Source organism: Passer domesticus, chromosome 21, assembly GCF_036417665.1.
Source record: "Passer domesticus isolate bPasDom1 chromosome 21, bPasDom1.hap1, whole genome shotgun sequence".
NCBI lineage: Eukaryota > Metazoa > Chordata > Aves > Passeriformes > Passeridae > Passer > Passer domesticus.
Window position 1 is genome coordinate 981,054 of NC_087494.1, and position 23,747 is coordinate 1,004,800.

Below are 23,747 nucleotides of genomic sequence, written 5' to 3' on the forward strand. Positions count from 1 at the left end.
CCCAGACCCCAAATCCCCAGCTCAGACCCCAAATTCCCAGCTCAGATCCCAATTTCTCTGCTCAAATCCCAATTTCCAAACTCAAATCCCAATTTCCCTATCCAGATCCCAATTTCCTAATTCAAATCCCAATTTCCCTGTCCAGATCCCAAATTCCCTGCTCAAATCCCAATTTCCCAGGTCAAATCCTAATTTCCCATCCTAGATCCCAATTTCCCAACTCAAATCCCAATTTCCCAACTCAAATCCCAAATTCCCAGCCCAGATCCCAATTCGCTAACTCAAATCCCAATTTCCCTATCCAGATCCCAATTTCCCTGCTCAAATCCCAATTTCCCTGCTCAAATCCCAATTTCCCTATCCAGATCCCAATTTCCAAGCTCCAATCCCAATTTCCCAACTCAAATCCCAATTTCCCTGCTCAAATCCCAATTTCCCTGCTCAAATCCCAATTTCCAAGCTCCAATCCCAATTCCCAGCTCAAATCCCAATTTCCCTATCCAGATCCCAATTCCCAACTCAAATCCCAATTTCCAAGCTCCAATCCCAATTCCCCTGCTCCAGGTGGGATTTTTCCAAATCCACAGGGATCCCAACACCTCTGTGCTGGCACTGGCTAAAAAAAAAAAACATCGAAAAAATAAAATTATTTCTACAAAAAAATAATAATAATAAAAAAAAAACCAACCCCAAACAAACAACCAACCTCCTCAAGGCCGTGGGGAGCAGCGAGCGAGCCACAACCCCCAGGATTCCTGCCTGAAATTCAAGCTTCCATGGGTTTTTTTTCTATTTAAAATTCCCGAGGGTCAGGGCATGTCACAGAACCTAATTAGCATCTTCCTCCCATCCTCCAATCTCACTTGGATTCTGCCTCTATTTGTATTTTTTTCTAGGTTTTTTTGTTAAATATATATATATATATACACATTTTTTTTCTTACAAAAATAAATTTAGGCTTTTTTTTAATAATATTTTTTTTCTCCGTAGAAGTCTTTTTTTTTAAAGTTTTTTTTTGACTTGTAAACATCTTGAATCTTGCTTTTTTTTAAATTAAGATAAAGTGAGCTCAAAGTACCCGTTCCATCGCAAAGTGCTAAGACTTCTTTGTTTTCTTTTTTTTTTTTTATTATTATTTTTAAGCTTTTTTTTGGAATTTTTTATTGCTTTTTTTTGTTTTTCTGCATTAAATAAACATCCATCTCTTCCCCCAGCCCCACCACTCACCCCACCCCCAGCACACACTCCCCTCTCACTCCCTCTCCAAAATACATTCGGCCAAAACCTGCTCTTTGCTTTTTTCTTTTGAAAGTAAAAACACCAAAAGAAAAAAAAAAAAAAAAAAAGGAAAAAAACCCAAAAAAACCAACAAAAAAATTAAAATAAAAGGAAGAGAATCTAAAAAGTGCTTTGAAAATAAAAGGGCTTAAAATCTCTCTGGTTTTTTACTCTTTTTTTTTCTTTTTTTTTCTTTTTTTTAGCATTTAAAAATGTGCATTTAGAAAACAGGTGACCAACTCAAAGGTGCCTTTTCCCCCCGAGGGTCGGGACCCGCCTCTCCAGCCATAGAGCATCTCTAGATATATATTTATATATAGATTTTCTTCTCTTTTCTTTTTGGGAATGGGGCTGGGGGGGCCGAGGCCTCCTGCTCCTTTAGGGGAGACCCCAAAGAACATTTCTGCCAGAGGGATTGGGAGGCGTTTTTGGGGCAGCGGGAGGGCAAAACTCCCTGGGGGGTGGGGGGAAAAAATTCCCTGGTGGGGGGGAGGGAAAGAAAAATTCCCTGGGGGGGGAGGGGGAGGATTTGGGACCCCCCAGCCCCAAATTCTGCCGGCAGCGGGGGCTGGGCTGACTCAGGCACTTCCTGGGCACCGCGGGGTGGGGACGGATGTGGGGACATGGGGAGGGACAGAGGGACAGAGGGGTGGACAGAGGGGTGGACACAGAATCCACCCCTGCTGTCCCACCTCGTGTCCCCACCTCGTGTCCCCAGCCCCGGGTGCCCGACACAAACCCTGCCGAACTTGCTGCCCTCTCTCACATGATTTTTGTTTTGTTTTTTTAGGCAATTTTTCCAGCAATTTCCAGCAATTTTTTTCCCCACCCCGAGCCCTCGCTGCCCGACTGAGCCTCGCAGGGGCTGGGGGGGACAGACCCCAAATGCTGACCCCCATCTCCTGGGAAGGAGCCCCCGGCCCCCAAATCCCACACCCCGCCCTGCCACAGCCCTTCCAACTCCTACCACTCCTTTTTTTTTTTTCTATTTTTTCCTTTTTTTTTTCTTAAATAGATCTCTCTCTGAAATAAGTTTTTTTTTCTTTTCTTTTTTTTTTTTAAACATGTGTTTGGACACAAAATAAAGCTTTGGATTTACATGGAAGCTCTTTTCCATGCGACAGAGCCACTTTCCATCCCCACCTGGTGCTTCCCTAGCGTCCTTGCCTTTCCAAGAAAAGGTCCTTGGCTATGAGGGATCCTCGGGGGAGAGCCCCGCTTACGATGGGAAGATTGGAAAACGTTAATATAATATCTCTCTTTTTTTTTTTTTTCTTTTTTTTGTCGCTTTTTTTTTTTTTTCCTTAAAAAAAAGGGAGAGAAACATCTTTTAAAGAGAAAAATCGGAGGAAAAGTACTAACTAGATTTTGTGACTTTGTTTTTCAGGTGGTTCTTTCATCGTTTCATCGGTCGGGGTTTGCTTTGTTTTGTTTTTTTTTTTTGGTTTAGGAGAGTCCTTGCGCGTTACCCTCATCCGACCCTCCTGCTACATTCAATCCCGGCGCTTCGTTATTGGAATTCTCCTCAAAGTGCTGCTCCTGCTGCTGCTCCTCGCCGCCCTGCGCCGTGTCCTCGGGCTCGGCCGCGCCGCCGCCGTCCTCGGCGCTGCCCGTGGGCGTGGGGGGCATGGCGCCCGCCTCCCGGACCCGCGGCTTGCGGCCCCTCCGCGACGGGATCCCGTTGCATCCATCCTTTTTAAGGTGCCTGTGCAGGTGGTCGGAGCGCACGAAAGTCTTGCAGCAGCTGTCGCACTGGTACGGCCGCAGCCCCGTGTGCACCCGCATGTGGTTCTTCAAGTCGTAGTTGTGGGCGAAGGCGGCGCCGCACTGCTGGCACAGGTAGGGCTTCTCCCCCGTGTGCTTCCGCATGTGCACCTTCAGCTTGTCCTGCCTGCGGGACAGAGGGGCGCGTCAGGGGGCTGGGGGTGTGAGGAGGGTGGGGTGGCACCGGGGTGGGGATGGGCAGGGGTGATGGGGGGCAGTGCAGGGCTGAGAGTGGGGCTGGGCAGCTCCTGGTGTGGGGATGGGCACTGGCACAGGGCTGGGCAGCTCCTGGTGTGGGGCTGAGCTGGTACAGGGCAAAGCATCTCCTGGGATGGGCATTGGCACAGGGCTGGGCAGCTCCTGGTGTGGGGCCGAGCTGGTACAGGGATGAGCAGCTCCTGGTGTGGGGCTGAGCAGCTCCTGGTGTGGGGATGGGCACTGGCACAGGGATGAGCAGCTCCTGGTGTGGGGATGGGCACTGGCACAGGGATGAGCAGCTCCTGGTGTGGGGCCGAGCTGGTACAGGGATGAGCAGCTCCTGGTGTGGGGCTGAGCAGCTCCTGGTGTGGGGATGGGCACTGGCACAGGGATGAGCAGCTCCTGGTGTGGGGATGGACACTGGCACAGGGATGAGCAGCTCCTGGGATGGACACTGGCACAGGGCTGAGAGTGGGGCTGGGCAGCTCCTGGTGTGGGGATGGGCACTGGCACAGGGCTGGGCAGCTCCTGGTGTGGGGCCGAGCTGGTACAGGGATGAGCAGCTCCTGGTGTGGGGCTGAGCAGCTCCTGGTGTGGGGATGGGCACTGGCACAGGGATGAGCAGCTCCTGGTGTGGGGCCGAGCTGGCACAGGGCTGGAGCAGCTCCTGGTGTGGGGATGGACACTGGCACAGGGATGAGAATGGGGCTGAGCAGCTCCTGGTGTGGGGCTGAGCACTGGCACAGGGCTGAGAGTGGGGCTGGGCAGCTCCTGGTGTGGGGATGGACACTGGCACAGGGATGAGCAGCTCCTGGGATGGACACTGGCACAGGGCTGAGAGTGGGGCTGGGCAGCTCCTGGTCTGGGGCTGAGCATCACCCAGTGCAGGGTGTGTGGGTAGGGTCACACACTGGCACATATGGGGTCACACACTGCCTCATACAGAGGACTGAGTGTGGCTGTGGGGTCCCAGTTTGCCACATGTGGGGTCTGGGCAGAGTTATGGGGTCACACAGTGCCCCATACAGGGTCTGAGCAGGGTTATGGGGTCCCACATTGCCCCACATGGGGTCTGAGCAGGGTTATGGGGTCCCACAGTGCTCCATATGGGGTCTGAGCAGGGTTATGGGGTCACACATTGAGGGTTATAGGGTCCCACATTGCCCCATATGGGGTCTGAGCAGGGTTATGGGGTCCCACATTGCCCCATACAGGGTCTGAGCAGGGTTGTGGGGTCACACAGTGCTCCATATGGGATTTGAGCAGTGTTATAGGGTCCCACAGTATGGCCTCCATACAGGGTCTGAGCAGGGTTATGGGGTCACACATTGAGGGTTATGGGGTCCCACATTGCCCCATATGGGGTCTGAGCAGGGTTGTGGGGTCACACATTGCCCCACATGGGGTCTGAGCAGGGTTATGGGGTCCCACATTGCCCCATACAGGGTCTGAGCAGGGTTATGGGGTCACACAGTGCCCCACATGGGGTCTGAGCAGGGTTGTGGGGTCCCACCCTGCCCAGCCCAGGGCTGAGCTCAGCTGTGGGGTCCCACGTGGCGCTTTGGGGCCGGGGTGCAGGCCGGGCCAGGGCCCCGTGAGCCGCAGCCATCGCTGCTTCCTGCAGGCAAAGGCAGCCCCGAGCACGGGCCAGGCAGGGGAGCAGGGGAGCAGGGGAGCCCCTCCTGCCCGAGCCTTCCCGAGCACCCCCACCCCATTCCTGCACGGATCACTCGGATCCCAGCCCTGAACACTCCCCCCATACCCACAGGATCCCAGAAATCCTAAAGCTCCAGGGAAGGATCAAAGCCCCAAGGTCGTGCCCAGCTCTGAGTGACACACAAAGTGCCTTGTGAAATTCATATTTGGCATTTTATAACCCCCTAATTCTCTCTTTTCTTTTTTTTTTTTTTTTATCTGCTCCTCCCCCTGCGACCGCAGAGGAACCAGGAAACGCCAGGGAGCAAAAAATCCCTGAGCAGGGCTGGGCTGGAGAACACCGGGCTGGAACAGCCCCGCTGCTCCTCCTGCCACACCCCAAACCCCCTCCCTGGGCCCATCCCAGCCCCCAGAACGGGGAAGGATCTGCTCCCAGCGTGGGACCTGCATGGGGAAGGGAAGAACAGGAACAATGAAACCGGGGAATGCAGCTCAGGGCATGGGAACAGCGATGGCAGGGACAGCTCCCTGCCCCTGTCCAGGGGAACAGGATGGCAAGGACAGCTCCCTGCCCCTGTCCATGGGAACAGCGATGGCAGGGACAGCTCCCTGCCCCTGTCCAGGGGAACAGCGATGGCAGGGACAGCTCCCTGCCCCTGTCCAGGGGAACAGCGATGGCAGGGACAGCTCCCTGCCCCTGTCCAGGGGAACAGGATGGCAAGGACAGCTCCCTGCCCCTGTCCAGGGGAACAGCGATGGCAGGGACAGCTCCCTGCCCCTGTCCAGGGGAACAGCGATGGCAGGGACAGCTCCCTGCCCCTGTCCAGGCTGCTCCAGCCCGGACCTGCTGTGGGAAGAAGCAGGAGGATGGATTTTGGCTGGAATCTGGTGGTTTAGAAAAGCAGCTTTTTTACAGGTGGCCTGGGAGCCAGCAGGAAGCAGGTCCTCATCCCAGGGAATGGGAGCAGGTTCTCATCCCAAGGAATGGGAGCAGGGTCCTCATCCCAGGGAATGGGAGCAGGATGGAAAAGGATGAGGTGGCACTGCCCCACCAACTCCCCCTCCCCAAAATCCCTGTGCTTCCCCTCATCTGGCAGTGCCAGCAGCTGCCGGGGACCCTGTGGCATGTCCAGGTCCTGCAGTGCCCTGGATGGTGCACCGGGGTGGGATCCCTGCGGGATCACTGTGGGATCGCTGTGGGATCGCTGTGGGATCCCTGTGGGATCATTATTGGATCCCTGTGGGATCCCTGCGGGATCAGCCCCGGCCCCAGAGCAGGGAGGTGCCGCGTGGCAGGGCCGGGGGAGCAGGGAGGGAGGGCTGGCACCCTGCCCCTGCCATTATCTGCATTCCTCAGCTCTCCAACGTGGGCTGGGCGCGGCCCGGACCAGGGGAAGGGGCAGGACACGGCCTCCTGCCCCTCCGGCTGCACCCCTGTCCCAGGCAGCCCACACGGAGCCCACAGGGATCCCACCCAAATCCCACACGGAGCCCACAGGGATCCCAAATGGAGCGCACTCAAATCCCACATGGATCCCAAATGGAGCCCACAGGGATCCTACATGGATCCCACTCAAATCCCACACAGAGCCCACAGAGATCCCACACGGAGCCCTCATGGAGCCCACAGGGATCCCAAATGGAGCCCACACGGAGCAGCCCCACGGGATGGAACCCCCAAAGCACGAGGGGCCTGGAAGGGCCGGCCTGGGCTGTGGGAAGTGGCACAGGGGAAACATCTGGGCAGGCAGGGAAAGGGAAAAGGAACGGGGAAAGGGAAGGGAAAAGGAACAGAGAGAAGGAAAAGGTAAGGGAAAGGGAAGAGAGCAGGGAAAGGTGAGGGAAAATGAGCAGGGAAAGGGAAGTGAAATGGAGCAGGGAAAGGGAGTAGGGAAGAAGCAGGGAAAGGGAGCAGGGAAAGGGAAGGGAGCAAGCAGGGAAAAGGAAAGGGAGCAGGGAAAGAGAAAGAGAATGGAAAAGGAGCAGGGCGAGGGAGGGGAGCAGCCCCCAGGCCCAGCACAAAGCAGGCAGGGAACAGGCAGGGAAAGGAAAAGAGAAGGGAAGGGGAGCAGGGTAAGGAAAGGAAAGGGAAGAAGCAGGGAAAGGGAGCAGGGCAAGGGCGGGGAGCAGCCCCCAGGCCCGGGCAGCCCTCGCTGCCCCTCGGCAGGGCCGGGGATGCTCCAGGCCGGGACCCCCGGCCCGGCCCTGGCAGTGCCCGGGGAGAGGAGGCGGCGCCCGGCCGCGGACTGGAGTGAACCGAGCAGCCCAAACAATATCCCCTTTCTTTGGTGCTGCCGGGGCCCAGCAAGGAGCAGAGGAGCCCTGATTAGGGACAGGGCCGTGGCAAACGCCCCCGGGGGCTGCACCGGGGCTGCAGAGCTCGCTCTGCCAAGGACACGAGTGGGCTCCAAGCTCCTTCCAAGCCAAGCACCGCCACCTCAGCCGTGCCACGGGGCCATGCCCAAAGGGTTCCCCTGCTCCTGCACCAAGAGCTGCAGCTCTGTTTCCTCCTCACGTCAGGGCTCCAGCAGCACTCAGCAAGTCAGGACAGCAGGATGGTGGCACTGGCCACCGAGCCAGGCCCCTTGAGATAGCTCAAGTGTCACATCCCCAAACTGCTCCCTGGAAAAATCTGGCCTCCAGCCCCAACTCGCCAGTTAGGATGGAAATGAGAGATAAAGTCACCCAGGAGCAGACCTGTGCTGGCTCCCAGGGTGAGGGGTGGGCCGGGTTTGTGTGCAGTGCCCTGGTTTGTGTGCAGCCCCAGGTCTGGTACAGCCCCCGGGTTTGGTACAGCCCCAGGTTTGTGCCCAGCCCCAGGTCTGTGCCCAGCCCGTACCTGGTGAATCGGACGTTGCAGATGTTGCACTCGTAGGGCTTCTCCCCGGTGTGGGTGCGGATGTGGCGCGGCAGCTTCCCGGCGCCCTGGATCACCTTCTCGCAGATGGGGCACTTCTGGAATGCTTTCGCCCTGATCTTCTTCTCCACCTTCTGGGACCAGGACGGGTACACGTCGCCCTCGCTGGAACTGCCGAAATATTTCAAGTAATAATCCATGACCCCGTCCTCGTCCTTGCGGTCGTCGTCGCCGAGCTGCTGCCGCCCCACCGAGTTGATCATCTGCTGGAGCAGGGCGCTGGCGGCCAGGTCATCCACCTCCCTGGCATCGTCCTCCGTCTCCGTGCCCGTGGGCAGGAAGCTGGGCGAGTCCCCGGCCTCCTGCGGGTCCAGAGGGCCCCTGGGGGTGCCCCCCTCCTCTTCTCCCGGGGTGGCCAAGCCACGGCTGCTGTAATGTCCGTTCTGGGAAGGGGAGAACATCCCGCCGCTGACCGGCTCCTCGTCCTCGCGGTCCAGCCACATGGCCGGGTTGCTGTCGGGGTCACAGTCACTTGCCTTTGGTCTTTCGGTTGGGGTGGCTTGCGAGTAGAAGTCCAGGCCATTGCAGTTCGACTCCTCCTCCTCCTCTTGGCCTCGGAAGTTCAGTCTCTGAAGGTCTCTCAACTCTGGGTTGGTCCACGGAAAGTTGCCTTGGTGGCCGTTCACGGGGTTGCTCTGGAAGAACTCCAGGTACTCTTTTGCTCTGAGATGGTTCCTCTGATCAATTTGATCTACTGTATCCATCTGGTCATTTTTGGCCAGAATCTTCCTCTCCAGGAGATCCGTGCAGACATCCCTGACGGCCGGGATCTCCAGCAGCGTGGCGGCGTTGAGGATGTCGTTGACGTTGGAAGTGCTGACGGTGAGGGTCGCGGTGTAGGCGAACTCCAGCAGCGCCGACAGGGCGTCCGCACTCACAAAGTCTATCTCATACACGTTCTGCTGGTCCACCACTAACCCTGAGGTGAAGAGCTTCTTGAAGTACTGGCTGCACGCTGCCAGGACGGAGCGGTGGGTGGGGAACTCCTGGCCTTCCACCAGGATGACCACGTCGCACAGCAGCCCGTTGTTCCTCTGCTCGTTCAGGCTGCTGAGGATGTCGCTGCTGTGATCCGGGAACGGGATCCCTATGGGGCCGTCCACGCCACCCGCCATCTTCCACGCTGAAGGCTGCGGGGAAGGAGGGGAAGGCCGTGAGTCAGAGCTCGGAGACATCGGGAGAATCCCCGAATTCCTGAGGGACGCGCCCGGCAGCGGCGCGCGTGTCCCCCGCGCCTCTCCCATCCTCCTGCCCGGCCTCTGCTTACCTGGGGAGGAGGAGGAGGAGGAGGAGCAGAGCCCAGATGCTCTCGAGTGAGAACAGCTGAATTAGCGCGGATCCGGGCCAGAGCAGCAAGCCTTGGCAGGGAGCTGGCATCACCCAGCCAGGCAGCACCTGGAGCGGGCACGGCTGTGCCCAGCCTCCCCAGTGCCTCCCCAGTGCCTCCCCGTCCACCTCTGGGAGCATCTCCCATTCCCATTCCTGCTGGGAAGGTCCCCAGCTCGCCAGGAGCAGCCAACACTTTGAGGTCACCCCCGGGAACACCACTGCCATCCCTCATCCCCGGGTGCCAGCACACCTGGGGAGATGTGGGCAGGGAAAATCCTCTGGGAAGGGCAGGGAAGGGGAGCCCCAGCCTCCCCAAGCTGCTGCTGCAGGTGTTTGACAGAGCAGAGCTGATCCCTGGAGGCTGAGGCAGCTCCTGCTCCTTCCTGGGAGCAGGAGAGAGGAAAAAGGACACTGGGATCACCAAGTGCCAGCACCAGACCCGGATCCTGGACAGGTTCCAGCAGAAGCAGCAGCTCTTCCCAATGCCAAGGGTTTGTTTGGGACAAGATAAATAAATAAAGTCACTCCTGACATATCCACTTGACTCCAAAGGCTGGAAAAACCCAGCCTTTGCTGGGAAATGGGCACTGGGGCCTGACTGCAAGCCTGAGCAGCCCCTAATTCTCCCACAATCCCAGTTTTCTGATCCCAAAAATTAGGAATAACATTTCCCTCCTGTCCATCTCACACAGCAAATCCACATGCTCCTTGAAGCAGCGATGCCTTTGCTGGAAAATCAATGTAATTCCCCCCCAAAGCACTGGGATCAGCAGAGCCAAGAAATCCACACACAAACCAGTCCAAAAATCACCCAGGCACAAGGCTGGGGTATCCAAGATCCTCATTTCCAGACGGGGAAACTGAGGCACGGCGGGACGTGGGCTGTCCTATGCCATGGGGGGATGGATGAGTCAGGATGGATCCAGAACAGGAATAATTATTCAGGAAGCAACTCCCAGCCCCGGGTCCCAGCACGGAGCAGGAGCCCAGGTTGCACAACTCTGGCTTCCCCCACCCACCCCCGGCCTCCTCAGTAGTTTTCCATATTTACTTATTTTTGAAAAGTTTTGTTAAGCCCAGAAAATAAGTTTAACTTTGGCACCTCCCTGTTTTATAGAGAGAAAAGGCAGGAGAAGGCAGGTCTGAGGCTGTGGAAAAGGGATCTGGAGCAAACCCCTGGATCACCAACAGCAGGAGCACAGCAGCATTCAGCTCCCAGCAGGAACGAGGTGGGGGTGAGGAGGAGGGAGGACCCAGGGGGGCTGGATGAGCAGGGCAGGCACCAGTCCTGCCACCAAGACCAGACTTTGGGAAGCCAGGTGGCTTCCTGAGACACCCGGGATCAGCTCCAGAGCCACCTCCTGAGCTCCAGGGTTTGACCTTTAAACCCTCATTTCATGGGTTTTTTACATCAGGGAGGAAAGGGCTGCTCGGTGGCACTGCCCAGCTCCAGGTGTGACCTTGGGCAAGGTCACCCCATGCCAGCATCCCCAGAGGATCCCAGGGAATCCTGAGCTGGGATTCCAGGGAGGCTTTGCTGCCTCAGCACCGCGTGTCCCATTCCCTCCAGGGCTCCCCAAAACCTGACTGGGGCCACCACACACAGGAAAGCAGATCCCACATCCCTGCCAGCCCCAAAACCAGTGCTGCAGCTTCCCCCTCTCCTTCCTCTCTACCAGAGATGCTTTACAAGTTTTTTTTTCTCCCAAAACCAATGAACTGGAGCTGCATGCAGAGTTTGGAAGCTCCGGGCAGGCGTCCTGAGGGAGCTGCCTGTGTCCCCCACACCCCCAGCTCTGGGGAGCAGCCAGAGCACCCAGACAAGGTGCCCCCCCAGCCCGGGGGCCGGGACAATCCTCCCGCCAGTGTGGGAATGGCTGCAGGGTCATGGGACTGCCGAGGGAGGCCTGGAGGCCGCTCCAACTCGGCCACCCCGCACACAACACGGCCTTTGTGCGCCACGGCCGCGTGGCCGGGGCCAGCGGGGGCAAGGGAGCCCCCCAGCAGTGCATTCAGGGCCTGGGTGCTCCAGCCACATCCAGAGACTGAGTCCTTAAAGCATCACCCCATTCCCTTTCCAAAGGGATGGACAGTTAGGAATTGCCAACGGGAAATGGAGCATTCCGAAGTCCGGATTTGGGGTTTTGGGAACTTCTTGAGTCTTCGTAAAGTGGGTGACTCAAAAGAAGTTCCAAGCACCCCAAATCCACTGCTTGCTCATGGCACCAGGGCTCAAGGCCACGGTGGAATAGGCAAAATCCACCTGGGAATGTGCTGAAGCCAGGTGACAAGTGACAAAAGGCACTGGCACAAGCACAGCTCGTCCCTCCCTGGCAAGGAAAGGTCTCAACGGGCCACCAAGGGGGAGCTTGAATTTCCCATTCTCTCCCTGCCTGCCCAGGAGTTCCAGGTCCCTGTCCCAAGGGCTCAGAGGTGCCACATTTCACCCCAAAAGTGGCTGTGGGGGAGAGGTTTGGGAATGGGCCTCGCAGACAACTGAGAGGGAACCACAGAGGTGAAATACAGCCCGTGAGGAAGAGGGGTTGGAGCAACAGCAGAACCTCCAGGTGATTTAGGAACATTATTGACAGCCCTGGTGGGACACCCTGTGCAGCCCCAACCCCGCTCTCGGCCCCCTCAGTGCTTCCAAAATCCCAACACAACGGAGCTGTGGCTATTCCAGCTCCACAGGTCAGTGTGCACACACAGGCAGGAAAAATGTCATTTCTTGGGTGGTGAACGGGGTGAGGGAAGCTCTCCACCTCCCTGAGCTGATGTTCCACATCCAGCCGATTCCCCATCGCCTTGGGATGCTGCTCCTCCACGCTGAAATGGAATTCCTGAGGTTGGAAAAGCCTCCAGGATCACTGAGTCCCAGCCGTGCCCAATGCCCGCCTTGTCCCCAGCCCAGTGCCACCTCCAGCCTGTCCTTGGACACCTCCAGGGATGGGACTCCCTGGGCAGCCCCTGCCAATGTTTAATCATTCTTTCCATGCAGAAATTGTCCCAATATCCAACCTGAACCCGCCCTGGTGCAGCTCAAGGCTGTTCCCTCCTGTCCTGTCCTGCTGTCCCCTGGGAGCAGAACCTGACCCCCCCTGGCTGCCCCCCAGCCAGGGAGCTGTGCAGAGCCAGAAGGTCACTCCTGAGCCTCCTCAGCTCCCTCAGATGTTTTCCAGACTCTTCCCAGCTCCATTCCCTTCTCTGGGCTCACTCCAGCCCCTGTGTCCTTCTCCCAGTGAGGGGCCAGACCAGGACACAGCACCCGAGCTCTGACCTCAGCACTGCGATTTTATTTTCTTTTTTTAAACTCAGTTTCTCACCTCTCTCCTCCCAGACCCCAGCAGCACCCAGAGCTCACGGGAACCCCTGAGCTTGTGCTTCCCTCAGCAGGATGTCACCCAATCCCTCTCCTCCAGGAGCTCTGGAATTTGACATTTACATTCAAATGAGACGACCACATCAAGATGGGATCCCAACCAAAAGTGCTGACAAAACATCTCTTTAATTACCAGTTTTCCACAGAACCTCAGTGGGTTTTTTTTTCCTTTTCCCTTCACTGCTTTGCCTTAAAATTTAGAGGAAGCTGAGCAGTTTGGGAGGGCTCAGGAATACACAGGTGGAAGAGCTTGGTCACCCCTGAGGAACAGGGAACAGCCAATGCTCTTTACGTGCTCTAATCCGGAAAAGATCCCAAAACCTTTCCAAAGGCAGGGGTGCCGCCCTCTGCAGCAGCTCAGGTGAGAACTTGAGCAACACCTGGCACCTGCTCGGGGCAGGAAGGGAGAAATCAGCATCACCCTTCCCATGGAGCACGAGGCAAAGCGGCTGCAGGGAATTCCGTGATCCGCAGAGCAACATTTCCTGGGAAGAGCTGAGCCTGTGCATGTCGAGCCTGCAGGATGGACAGGGACTTTGGGCACGAGGATGGAGTGACAGGGAGGAGGGAATGGATTCAAACTGGCAGGGCAGGGTGAGATGGGATATTGGGAAGGAATTCCCAGAGCAGCTGTGGCTGCCCCTGGATCCTTGGAAGTGTCCAAGACCAGGCTGGAGCAGCCTGGGATCCTGGAGGATGGCCCTGCCCATGGCAGGAATATTTAAGGTCCATCCAACCCAAACCATTCTGGAATTTGGGATACTCAGCCCCTTGCTCAAGGTGCCCAAGGATCCCAAGCTGCTCTGGGATTTCTTGGAGCAAACACAACCAAGGCAAGGCACCAGGGAGGAATTATTAAAATAATGGTGCTTTACACAAAAAAAAAAAAACCACCCCAGGGGCTGCTGCCCAAGGCCCAGACAGGATCCCAGCACTCCCCCACCACCAGCTGCAGAAAGAGGCACTTTCCCCTCGGAACAGCTCACACCCCTGCTCACATTTAGGGACAGACATGCCCGTGGCCCTGTCCCAGCTGCAGGACAGCTCTCCCAGCTCACATTTAGGGACAGACATGCCCGTGGCCCTGTCCCAGCTGCAGGACAGCTCTCCCAGCTCACATTTAGGGACAGACATGCCCGTGGCCCTGTCCCAGCTGCAGGACAGCTCTCCCAGCTCACATTTAGGGACAGACATGCCCGTGGCCCTGTCCCAGCTGCAGGACAGCTCTTCCAGCTCACATTTAGGGACAGACATCCCCGTGGCCCTGTCCCAGCTGCAGGACAGCTCTCCCAGCTCACATTTAGGGACAGACATCCCCGTGGCCCTGTCCCAGCTGCAGGACAGCTCTGCCAGCTCACATTTAGGGACAGACATGCCCGTGGCCCTGTCCCAGCTGCAGGACAGCTCTGCCAGCTCACATTTAGGGACAGACATGCCCGTGGCCCTGTCCCTGTCCCAGCTGCAGGACAGCTCTGCCAGCCTGGCTGCAGGCAGCTCCGTGGCCAGGGGAGCAGCAGGCAGTGCCTGTGCTGACAGAGCCCAGGACAGGCCCCAGCAGGTCTCCCTCTGCCCAGGATCCACCCGAAACTGCGCCAGGGCCTCGGGACACACACCTTGCACGGGGAGCACGGCAGGCAGCGAGGAGGAAGGAGCTGCTCTGCCTGCCTGGGAGAAGTCAGCTCCAAACACCCCACTGAGCCATGGAAACTCAACTGCTCCCAACAAGGAAATGGGCTGCCAGGGCTTTAGGGCCAAGCTATCCCAGTTATTTGGACATGGAGAACCAGCTGGATGTTCCTGAGAGGAAGACCCTGAACATCAACAGAAGGAATTGCACTGTGGGAAAAATCAAGATTAAAAAAACCCCTCAGTCTGCTTTTATCTTAAATAAAACTACATTTTCAGTGCTGCAGTGGGAAGAAATCCTTGGTCTTGAGAAGGCAATGGCAAAGAGTGAATTCCAGCTTTCTTCTGTCCTGCCTGGACATCCCATCTGGGGTAACATGACCAAGATCATGCAGCTCTTGAAGTGAAGAGACTGGAGCAGAACCAGCGCCCTGCAAATATCTGTGGGCTGCTTTGGACAATCTGGCTCTGTTCTCCAAGCATGGGCATCCATCCCCTCCAGCCCCTGCCCAGCTCTTAACAGGGAAAAGCAACCACAGCTCTGGATTTGGGATGGGAGGAATGAGGAATGAGACTGAACCACATCAGGAGGGTTCAGCTGGATCCCAAAGAGGCTCCAGATCACAGCCCTGACCAAACCCTGCTGCAGGGGCTCCTCAGAGGGGTTGCATTGTTCTGGTCCTTCCAAAGATCAGAGCATCCCACCCCTTGTAGGTCCTTTGGATGCTGGAATGCTGCTGCAAGAGCTCTGGAGAGCTTCCAGCGCCTCAAGGGGCTCCAAGAGAGACGGGGAGGGACATGGAGTGACAGGACAAGGGGGATGGATTCAAACAGAGCAGGTTTCCATGGGATGTTGGGAAGGAATTCTCCCCTGTGAGGGTGGGGAGGGACTGGAATGGAGTTCCAAGAGCAGCTGGGGCTGCTCCATCCCTGGCAGTGCCCAGGGCCAGGCTGGACATGGGACAGTGAAGGTGACCCTGCCATGGCAGGGGTGGCACTGGGTGGGCTTTAAGGTCCCTTCCACCCAAACCATTCTGTGATGAGTCAAAGACTCAAACTCAAGGTGAAGTGGAGGAACACCTGGGATGCTCTGAGAGCTCCTGGGCTGCCCAGGAAGCTCCAGCACAGCCACCCCCCTCTCACAGCCCTTTCACACCGAGCAGCTGCTCCAAGGAAAGGGAATCTGCCCCAAACCTGCAGATCCTGGATTGACACATCCCTGAAATCCCAGAATCCAGGCTGGCGTGGGTTGGAGGGACCTTGAAGCTCCTCCTGCTCCATCCCATGGGCAGGGACACCCTGCAGTATCCCAGGGTGCTCCAGCCTGGCCCTGGACACTTCCAGGGATGGGGCAAACACAGCTTCTCTGGGAATTCCATCTCAGGGTCCCCCCACCCTCCCAGAGAGGAATTCCTTCCTGATATCCCATCCATCCCTGCCCTCGTTTTGAAGCCATTCCCCTTCCCCTGGCACTCCAGGCCCTTGTGAAGGGAAGAGCCAAAGCTCTCCAAGAGTCATTGATGCCCAGGGAAGAAGCACCTAAAGCAGCTGGCAGGAACAGCCAGGACACACCAGGGGGCTCGGGCAGGAAAGGAGAATCCCACATCCTGCAGCTTCTGGCAGGAAAAGCAACTGCTCCCACTGAAACCTGGATGGAGCACTGGATCTGAACATCCCACAGACCCCCCACGGGCATCCCAGGAACTTTGATGGAATAAAGACCCATTAAAGCAGGAATCATGGTCGGGCTGGAGGTCTGGGATTCCTCATCACCGACAGGGAATTGTTGGGAATGCTGCTGTGGAGCCACCAGAAAAAAAGGGATGTGTTCTTCTTGGTTTTCCCAAAGTGCCTGCACTGCAGTGGTTTTCACATGCTGGCCCAGACAAGCCAGCTGTGGAATTGTTCCAGTGTCACCAAGAACAGGCTCACTCTGAGCCATCCCAAAGGCCTGGGCAGGACTCTGCATCTCCCAGGAAAGCTGGAGGTGCTCCCAGAGACAGCTCCCCCTCCAGGGATTCACCTCCACAGCCCAGGCAGATGGGATGACCCAATGCCACCCTGCACACTCCCTGGGATGTAGCTGGGATGGGATTTCCTTGCAGGGCAAGCACAGCTCCTGGGAAACTTCAATTTCCAGCTGCTGGCCAAAGGCAGCACGTGGACCACGATGGACAGTGGTCAAGTGGCCAAACACTGGTGCTGCTCCAGAGGATCCCAAAGCTGCAGCTGAGGCACAGAGCCTCCCTGAGCTGCCAGCCTCAGCCCTGACAGCACCAAACTGCTCTCATGTTGCAAGGTGAGCCTGAACTGGTTCCTCCACCCAGCCCTCCTGGCCAATTTTCTCCTTTGTCATCAGAGGCCGGATTTAATCTGGCAGGAATGTGCCTTGGTTTGAGCCCGGGGAGTCTCCCACCCGAGCTCTGTGTGAGGGTTATTTTGGGGTGAGAAGAGAAGCTCCTCCATCCCCAGCACTGTCACTCTGCCTCAACACAAAACTCCACAGCACCAACTCTGTGTGCTGGGATCTCCCCAACAGCACCAACAGGAACTTCTCTGACACAAAACAAACCTCAAACTGCTGAGAGCTGCTCAAAGACCCTCAATCCCTGCCCCAAACCCACCTCTGTTCCAGCAACTCCCTCAATCCTCAGGCTAAGCTGAGTCCATCTAAGCTCAGCCTAGAGCCCAGGAAAGCTGGATACCCTGGAACTCAAGGAAATTCTGTTTTGCTGCTCAAAAAACCCTTTCCACTGAGACAGACGTGCCCACTCTGCTGCAGTCCTGGCCCCCCAACAGGTTCTCTCCCACGTGGCTCCTGTGGGAAAGCTCCCCCGTTTTGGGAGGTTCTGGACAGCACCAGGCCGTGGCTGAGCCAGCCACAGTTCTCCAAAATACTTCAGAAAGTCTCAGGAGTTGCACAGAAAAAGGGGAAGAAGAGCACAAAGCTCGAGGCTGGGTGCTGCAGGAGCAGCTCTCTCCCAGGAGAGTTCTTTCCCAACCTGGGAGCCCCGGGAGCCTGGAGGCACCAGGATCCAGGCAGGAAGAAGGAACTGCTTTCCAAAAAGGCAACGTGGGACCCCTTTGCAAGGGAGCAATTGAGGACTCGGAGCTTTAACCCCCAGCACGGCCCAGCTGCTCCAGGTTGGAGCAAAATCAGAGCAGGTCATGCTTGGACACCCCCTCCCCTTCAGAGGCCAAAGCCTGTCCCCACTCCAGCCAAAATCCCCCCAAAGTTACTCCAGTGTTTCCTTGAGAAAAACCAAGCCCATGTGCCCCTTCACCCCACATTTCCCCTTTCCTGTCACAGCTCTCGTGGCCTCCTGAACTGAGAGAACCATAAAAACTGCTCAAATCCCAAATCCCCCCATCCCACAGGTCCCAGACAGCATTCACCCTTCACTCCACGTTGCCCAGCCCTGTCACATCTCTCCTGAATCCTAAATAAGAGAGTGCTAAAAACTGCTCAACCCCCAAATCCCCCCTTTGCTGCAGGAGCCCCCCAAGCACCCACCCCTGTCCCCTGTCCCTGGATTCCCTCTGCAGCCCCGTGTCCCCCCTGCCACTCCTGACATTCCCTGCCCGAGGCTCTGGCATTAATCTAATTGCCTCAAATGACACCTCACAGACCTGTTGTTCTTTTCCACACCGGGAAAGGAGGGGGCAAAAAAAAAAAAAAAAAGGGAAAATAAAGAGAAGAATAAGCCTGGAGTTTGGTGAGAGAGCAGGGCAGGGCAGACCCTTATGTAATTCCCAGTTTGTGGATTAACAGCCAGCTCGTCCCGCCATTCCCGGCTCCGGGTGATGACGAGCAAAAGCGAATCCCCGGAGCAAGCCGGGCTTCATCCCTGCCACGGAGCTCCCTCCTGGCTGCCCTGCTGGGATGCACGGGGGGAATGCTGATCCCTCTGCCCTGCCTGTCGGGGCAGGAGGCTCCCAGCAACTGCACAGCAGCAACCTGTAGCTACAAGCCCACCTCCGGCACCTTCCCAGCCCCGGCAAACAACGGGGAAAAAACTCATTTATTTACTCACTGGTTCCCAGCGTGCCGGTGGGAAAGAAGGAGGTGCACGGAGCAGGAAGGAAACGGGTGCAGGAGTGAAGGGTGGGGAGGAGGGAGTTAAACCCCAGCGCTGGGAGCATCCTGTGCTGTGGAGAGCCCAGGCACTGAGAGGGTCAGGGGTGGGCTCAGGGTGGGCAGCAGCAGCAGAACAACCCCGAGGGTGCCGGGAGTTCGTGCCCAGGAGGATGCCAGCGTTGCAGGCAGCCAGGCCAGCGCTGGCAGGTCACGCTCCCGGCTCTCTGGCCACACATTTCTCCCGGGCCAGGCGCAGCCAGGCTGCGGGGAAGGCGCTGACTGCCAGGGGATCTGCGGCTCATCCCACCCCGTGCCCTTGGCTCCCACCGGCCGCCCCGGGGCAGCTCGCGGCCGTTTCCAGTTTCTCGCACCTCGTCGCATTAAGCCGAGCCCTACAGCTCCCTTCCAGCCCGGGAGTGGCACGGGACATCCCCGGCCCGCTCAGCCTGCCGGGGCTCCGGGACAACGAGCCCCAGCCGGACTGCAGGCTGTGCCACCGGAGCCGCTGGGAAACTGAAACTGAGCGCAGGGAAGGCGATACGGGCAGGGCCGGGCGAGGAACAATCGTCCCCGGCTGTGGCACAGGATCCCAGCCTCGCCTGACCTCGTTTACTCCCGTGACGTCCTGCAGAGCCCCTCCGGGACGCTGCGGACACAGGGACAGGGACAGACACGGCCCCGCTCCCATCAAAGGGGCTGGGGATGAACGCTCCCCCCAGCCCAGACACTGCCCGGCTTCCTCCCTTTCCCCGAGCTCTGCTCGTCAAAAGGCTTTTAATTACAGACTGGCACCGGGCTGCTCAAGTTTGAGGTTAAGGCTGGTTGAGAGTGTAGTTAAAGCAACTGTTTATTGCCTGGACTAGGAGAGATAAGGAGGCGGGTTCTAATTGTTCGCCACACAAGCTCGTCTTCCAAAAAACTCAGCATCCCGAGATGGGGAGAAACCCTCAAGTGTCAGTTTTAATCAAGATTAAACCACAGTTCCCAAGCGTTTAGACTCTGTCTCAAAGGCAGACCCGGGATTTCAGTTTTCCCCATTGCATGGGACTCGATCCTGCAGTTAAACCCCAGCACCTGATCCCAAAATAAAGTCTTGAAGGGAGACAGGAGCACCCAAACCACCACAGAGCCTCGATGGCAGCATAAATTTCACCCCTCATTTGCGTCCCGTGCCCACATCCAAATTCCCACGCCAGGAGAACAACTGGAATTTTTAATTCTGCTTCCAAAAGTCACCAAACACGAAGGGAACCCGGCCGCCCTCACCGTGCCAAATTAATTCCACCCAGCTCCTCCACAGAGCAGAGCTCCTCATGGAGCCACAGCTAAAGATCCTCACCAGACCCACGGCCACGAGATGAAATACGAGTGAAAAACGATTAATAATTAAAAAAAACAAAAAAAACGCAGAGGAAGAGTTGCAGAGCAGCAAAGTGAGGAACTACTTTCATTCACCACCACATTTATGAAGAGCTCCTGCCTTGCAAAACCCTCCCTGGAGTTACTGAAGCAATTAAGGCTTGGTGGAAAAATCCCACCATCTCACCCGTGTTTGGGTTGCGCCTCTTCACTCCCTCTTTCACCAGAACAAGCCTAAACAGGGGCCAGAATGAATATTAAACAAGAAAGGCTCCTCTCTAATAAACTCCTCCGTTTCTCTCGGTCTCTTTTGTATTTTTTTTTAAAGTAGTTGAAATCCAACAACTCCAGCAAAACCATCAGAATTCAAGCCAGCCCAGCTCTTCCTGCTCAGCCTCCAGAAGGGCCCACACGCTGCAATTTCCAACCAGGACGGGCAGAATCCTTGAGGAATCACACAATTCCGTGGAAAACACCACCAACAACCACCCCAAAACACTTTTGGAAAGCTTCAGGATGACCTTTTAGCTCCGTTGCTACGCTGAGCACAACTTCAACCCTCATTAGGTTGTAAATTCTTCCAGGCAGAACCTTTCTCTCCCCGTGTCCATAAACCAGTTATTATATAAGTTATGGTTTTGATAGCCAGGACAAGGAGCAGCCCTGGGACCGTGGCTGCTCTTGAACGGGGACTGGCAGCAAACTCTTACCCAGAGTCCTTGAGCCCACAGGAACTTTGGCTGCCCAAAGCCATCCTGCTCTGCAGCCGGGGGTCTGCAGGAGCTCAGGGAACACGCAGAGCCAGGCAGGGGCTGGGCAGTCACGTCGCCTGGGCTCGCACAACAGGAACTGTCGCTTTCGGCGGAGCAACGCCGGGACTGACACGTTCTGGGGCTGCTGCCGGAGTCCCAGGGCTTCCCCTGGAATCACCTCAGCGGGAAGGGACCCACAGGGATCGCCCAGCCCAGCGCTGACACCACAATAATCCCACCCTGAGCACCCCTGGCAGTGCTGGCCAGACCCTCCTGGAGCTGTGGCAGCCTCGGGGCTGGGACCATGCCCTGGGGAACCTGTCCAGCACCCCACCACGCTCCGGAAAAAGAACCTTTTCCTGGTACCCAGCCTCAGCCTCTCCTGACACAGCTTCACAGACCAACTTTTCCCACACTCCTGCAACAACACAGCCAAGGAACCCTTGGCCTGGCAGCGCCCAGCTGCCTGCCCAGGCTCCCAGCGATGTGTCCGTGACTCTGTCCCGACTCCAGCACCGCTCCGAGGGGACGAGGCCAGGGACCTTTGCCTGTGTCACGGCACGGCACGGCACGGCACGGCACTTTGGGGCACCTGACCGGAACCAGCAGGTCCCAGCCCGAGCCCCAGGCGGGTCCCCGGGCAGGCGGGGAGCGCTCCGGCCGCCCCGGGCCCTGCCGCCCCTCACGCCGAGCCCCGGCCGCTGCGCACCCCGCGCGGGGAGCGGCTTATCCCGCCGGGCTGCCGCGGGCAGCAGCGCCCCGGCCCCGCGGGGGGATTATCACCGCGGCCCCCCCCTGCCCGCAGCCGGCCGGGGGGAGATAAGGGCCGCCCGAGGGGGGTAAAAACAACGCCGGGCGGGCAGGGCCGCGGCGGGGCGGGCAGCGCCGGCCCCTCGGCCGCCAACGACCTTGGGGTGCGCGGGGACGGCCCGGCCCGACGCCCCCGCGCGGGGCGGCCCCGGGGGACCCCACCCAGCACCGGGCTCCCCCCTCCGCCGGCCCGGGCCGCCCCCCCCGCGGGGCCCACAGGGAGCCTTGGCCGGGCGCCACGACCCCACCCCTTCCCCCGGGCGGGCGCCGCAATGGAGGCCGGGGGGAGGCGGGGGGCGCCGGGGGGAGGAGGAGGAGGAGGTGGTGGGGGGTGGGTGAGGGGCGGGTGGCGGCCCCGCGGGGGCGGCGGGGCGGGCGGGGGTCGCGGCGGGGCCGGGCCCGGGCGGGGGTCGCGGGCTCGGGCGGGGGGGGCCGCGCAGGCCCCGCCGCGCCCGTCCCCGGCCACCCCGCGCGGCGCCCGCCATTGGGCCGGGCGGCGGCGGGCGGGGCGGGCTCGCGGGGCGGAGGGCGCGCCCCGATTGGCCCCGCCCGCTGCCCATCAACACGCCTCCCGCTCGCCGCGCGCGCGGGGGGCGCCGGGAAGCGCAGTCCGCTCGCCCACCCGGCACCTGCGGCGAGGCGCCGCCGAGGGACTACAACTCCCGGCAGCACCCGCGCCGCGCTCCCCCCCCGCCCCACTCCTCCCCGCTCCCAACCCTTCCCCCCCCCCTCCGCGACCCCCCCAGCACGGCCCGGCCAAGTACAACGTATACGGGGGGGGGGGGGGCGAGGGGGGGGGGGCAGCCCCCACCCCCCCCGCAACGGACCCAACCGACCCCTCCCCACCCCCCCTCCCCCCCCCCACACCCCCGCTGAGGGGAGGGGGGGGAGGGTCAGGCCCCAACCCCCCCTCCCCCACCATGCGCGACCCCCCCCCCCCAACCCCGCGCCCCCCCCTCAGTTCCGTACCGGGCGGGGGCCGAGCGGTCCGGGCGAGCGGAGCGGGCCGCGCCGTGCCGAGGCGGGCGGGCCGGGCCGTGCGGGCGGGCGGAGCAGGCTCTGGCCGCCCCGCGGGAGCTGCTCGCCGAGGCCCGTATGCGGCTCCTTCCTGCTCCGGCCGGGGCCGCCCCGCTCTTAAAGGGGCCGCGCGCCGCCCCCCCCACCCCCCCGCGGGGCGCAGCCGCCTCCGGCCGGGGGGGGGCGCAGCGGGGGGGGGGCGCAGGGGGGCTCGGGGGGGCGCGGCCGGGGGACCCCGGCAGGGACCGCGGAGACCCCGAGACACGCGTGGGACACCGTGTCGCCTCCCCCCCGGGAGTGTCACACACACGGACCCCAGGCTCGCGCGTGTGACACGGTGTCACCTCCCCGGCAGTGCCACACGGACCCCAGAGCCGCGCGTGTCCCCGTGTCCCCGGGAGTGTCACACGGACCCCAGACCCAGGAGTGTCACCTCCCCCCCGGCAGTGCCACACGGACCCCAGAGCCGCGCGTGTCCCCGTGTCCCCGGGAGCGTCACACGGACCCCAGACCCAGGAGTGTCACCTCCCCCCCGGGAGTGTCACACACACGGACCCCAGACTCACGCGTGTGACACGGTGTCATCCCCCCTCTCGGGATTGTCACACGGACCCCAGACTCGCGCGTGTCCCCGTGCCCCCCTCACTGTCACACGGACCCCAGACCCACGCGTGTCACCTCCCCCCGGGATTGTCACATGGACCCCAGACCCACGCGTGTCATCTCCCCCCCAGAGTGTCACACACACAGACTCCAGACCCACGCGTGTGACACAGTGTCACTCCCCCTGTCACTGTCACAGGACCCCAGCCCCACTCGTGTCCCCACTGGGCAGCCCCCAGCTCCCGTCTGTGCCACCCTCCCCACGGGCCACCCCACGGGTGACCCCGGTGTCCCCCAGACCCCCTGCTGTCACCCCCCGGGTCACCTTCCCCTGCCCCAAACCCACTCGTGTCCCCACCCTGGTGTCTCTTTGAGCCCCTCGGGGTCACCCCGCCCATGTGTCACCCCCTGGGCCACCTCTGTGCCCCCAGACCCACGGGTGTCACCCCACAGGTCCCTTCTGTGTCACCCTGCCCACGTGTCACCCCTCTGTGCCCCCAGACCCACGGGTGTCACCCCACGGGGCATCTCCCTCACGCCCTCTGGGTCATCCCTTACGTGCCACCCCCCCAAAGCCACTCGTGTCACCCCTCGTGTCACCTCTCCGGCCTCCTCTGGGCCACCCCCCCACGTGCCACCCCCTCCCCGTGCCCCCAGGTCACCTCCCTGTCCCCCCCAAACCCACTCGTGTCCCCCCACGCGGGTGTCACCTCCCCACGCCCCCAGCCCCACCGGCGTCACCCTCCCGGGTCACCTCCCCGGGCCACCACGTGCCACCCGCCGTGTCCCCAATGTCCCCGCGGCCACTCGTGTCCCCCCCCCCGCTCCGGGAAGGGGACACGGAGCCCAAGGTCACGGTGGGCTCCGAGCCAGCCCGGCAAGGACAGCACGAGGCTGCGGGCCCGGGGGGGACACGGGGACACTGGGGACACTGGGGACACGGGGACACGGCTGTCCCCACCCGGGCGGGGCAGGGCCACC

The 23,747-nt window shown here is 59.6% G+C and overlaps 1 protein-coding gene across 1 annotated transcript; it reads right to left on the reverse strand.

The window, feature by feature from the left end:
* Positions 1–1,103: 1,103 nt before the first annotated feature.
* ZBTB7A (zinc finger and BTB domain containing 7A) lies at positions 1,104–22,274 on the reverse strand. The gene is made up of 3 exons (XM_064396178.1): positions 22,116–22,274; positions 7,736–8,943; positions 1,104–3,169 (listed from the first exon to the last, which is right to left on the reverse strand). Exons 2-3 carry the CDS (start codon positions 8,926–8,928, stop codon positions 2,725–2,727), a joined length of 1,638 nt encoding a protein of 545 aa, XP_064252248.1. The 5' UTR covers positions 8,929–8,943; positions 22,116–22,274; the 3' UTR covers positions 1,104–2,724.
* Between the last annotated feature and the right edge of the window lie 1,473 nt (positions 22,275–23,747).

Coding starts and splice junctions, on each gene's coding strand:
- ZBTB7A (XM_064396178.1), bottom strand. CDS start 8,928: ATGGCGGGTGGCGTGGACGGCCCCATAGGGATCCCGTTCCCGGATCAC. Junction 3,170..7,735: donor TGCAACGTCCGATTCACCAG/GTACGGGCTGGG, acceptor TCTGTCCCGCAG/GCAGGACAAGCTGAAGGTGC.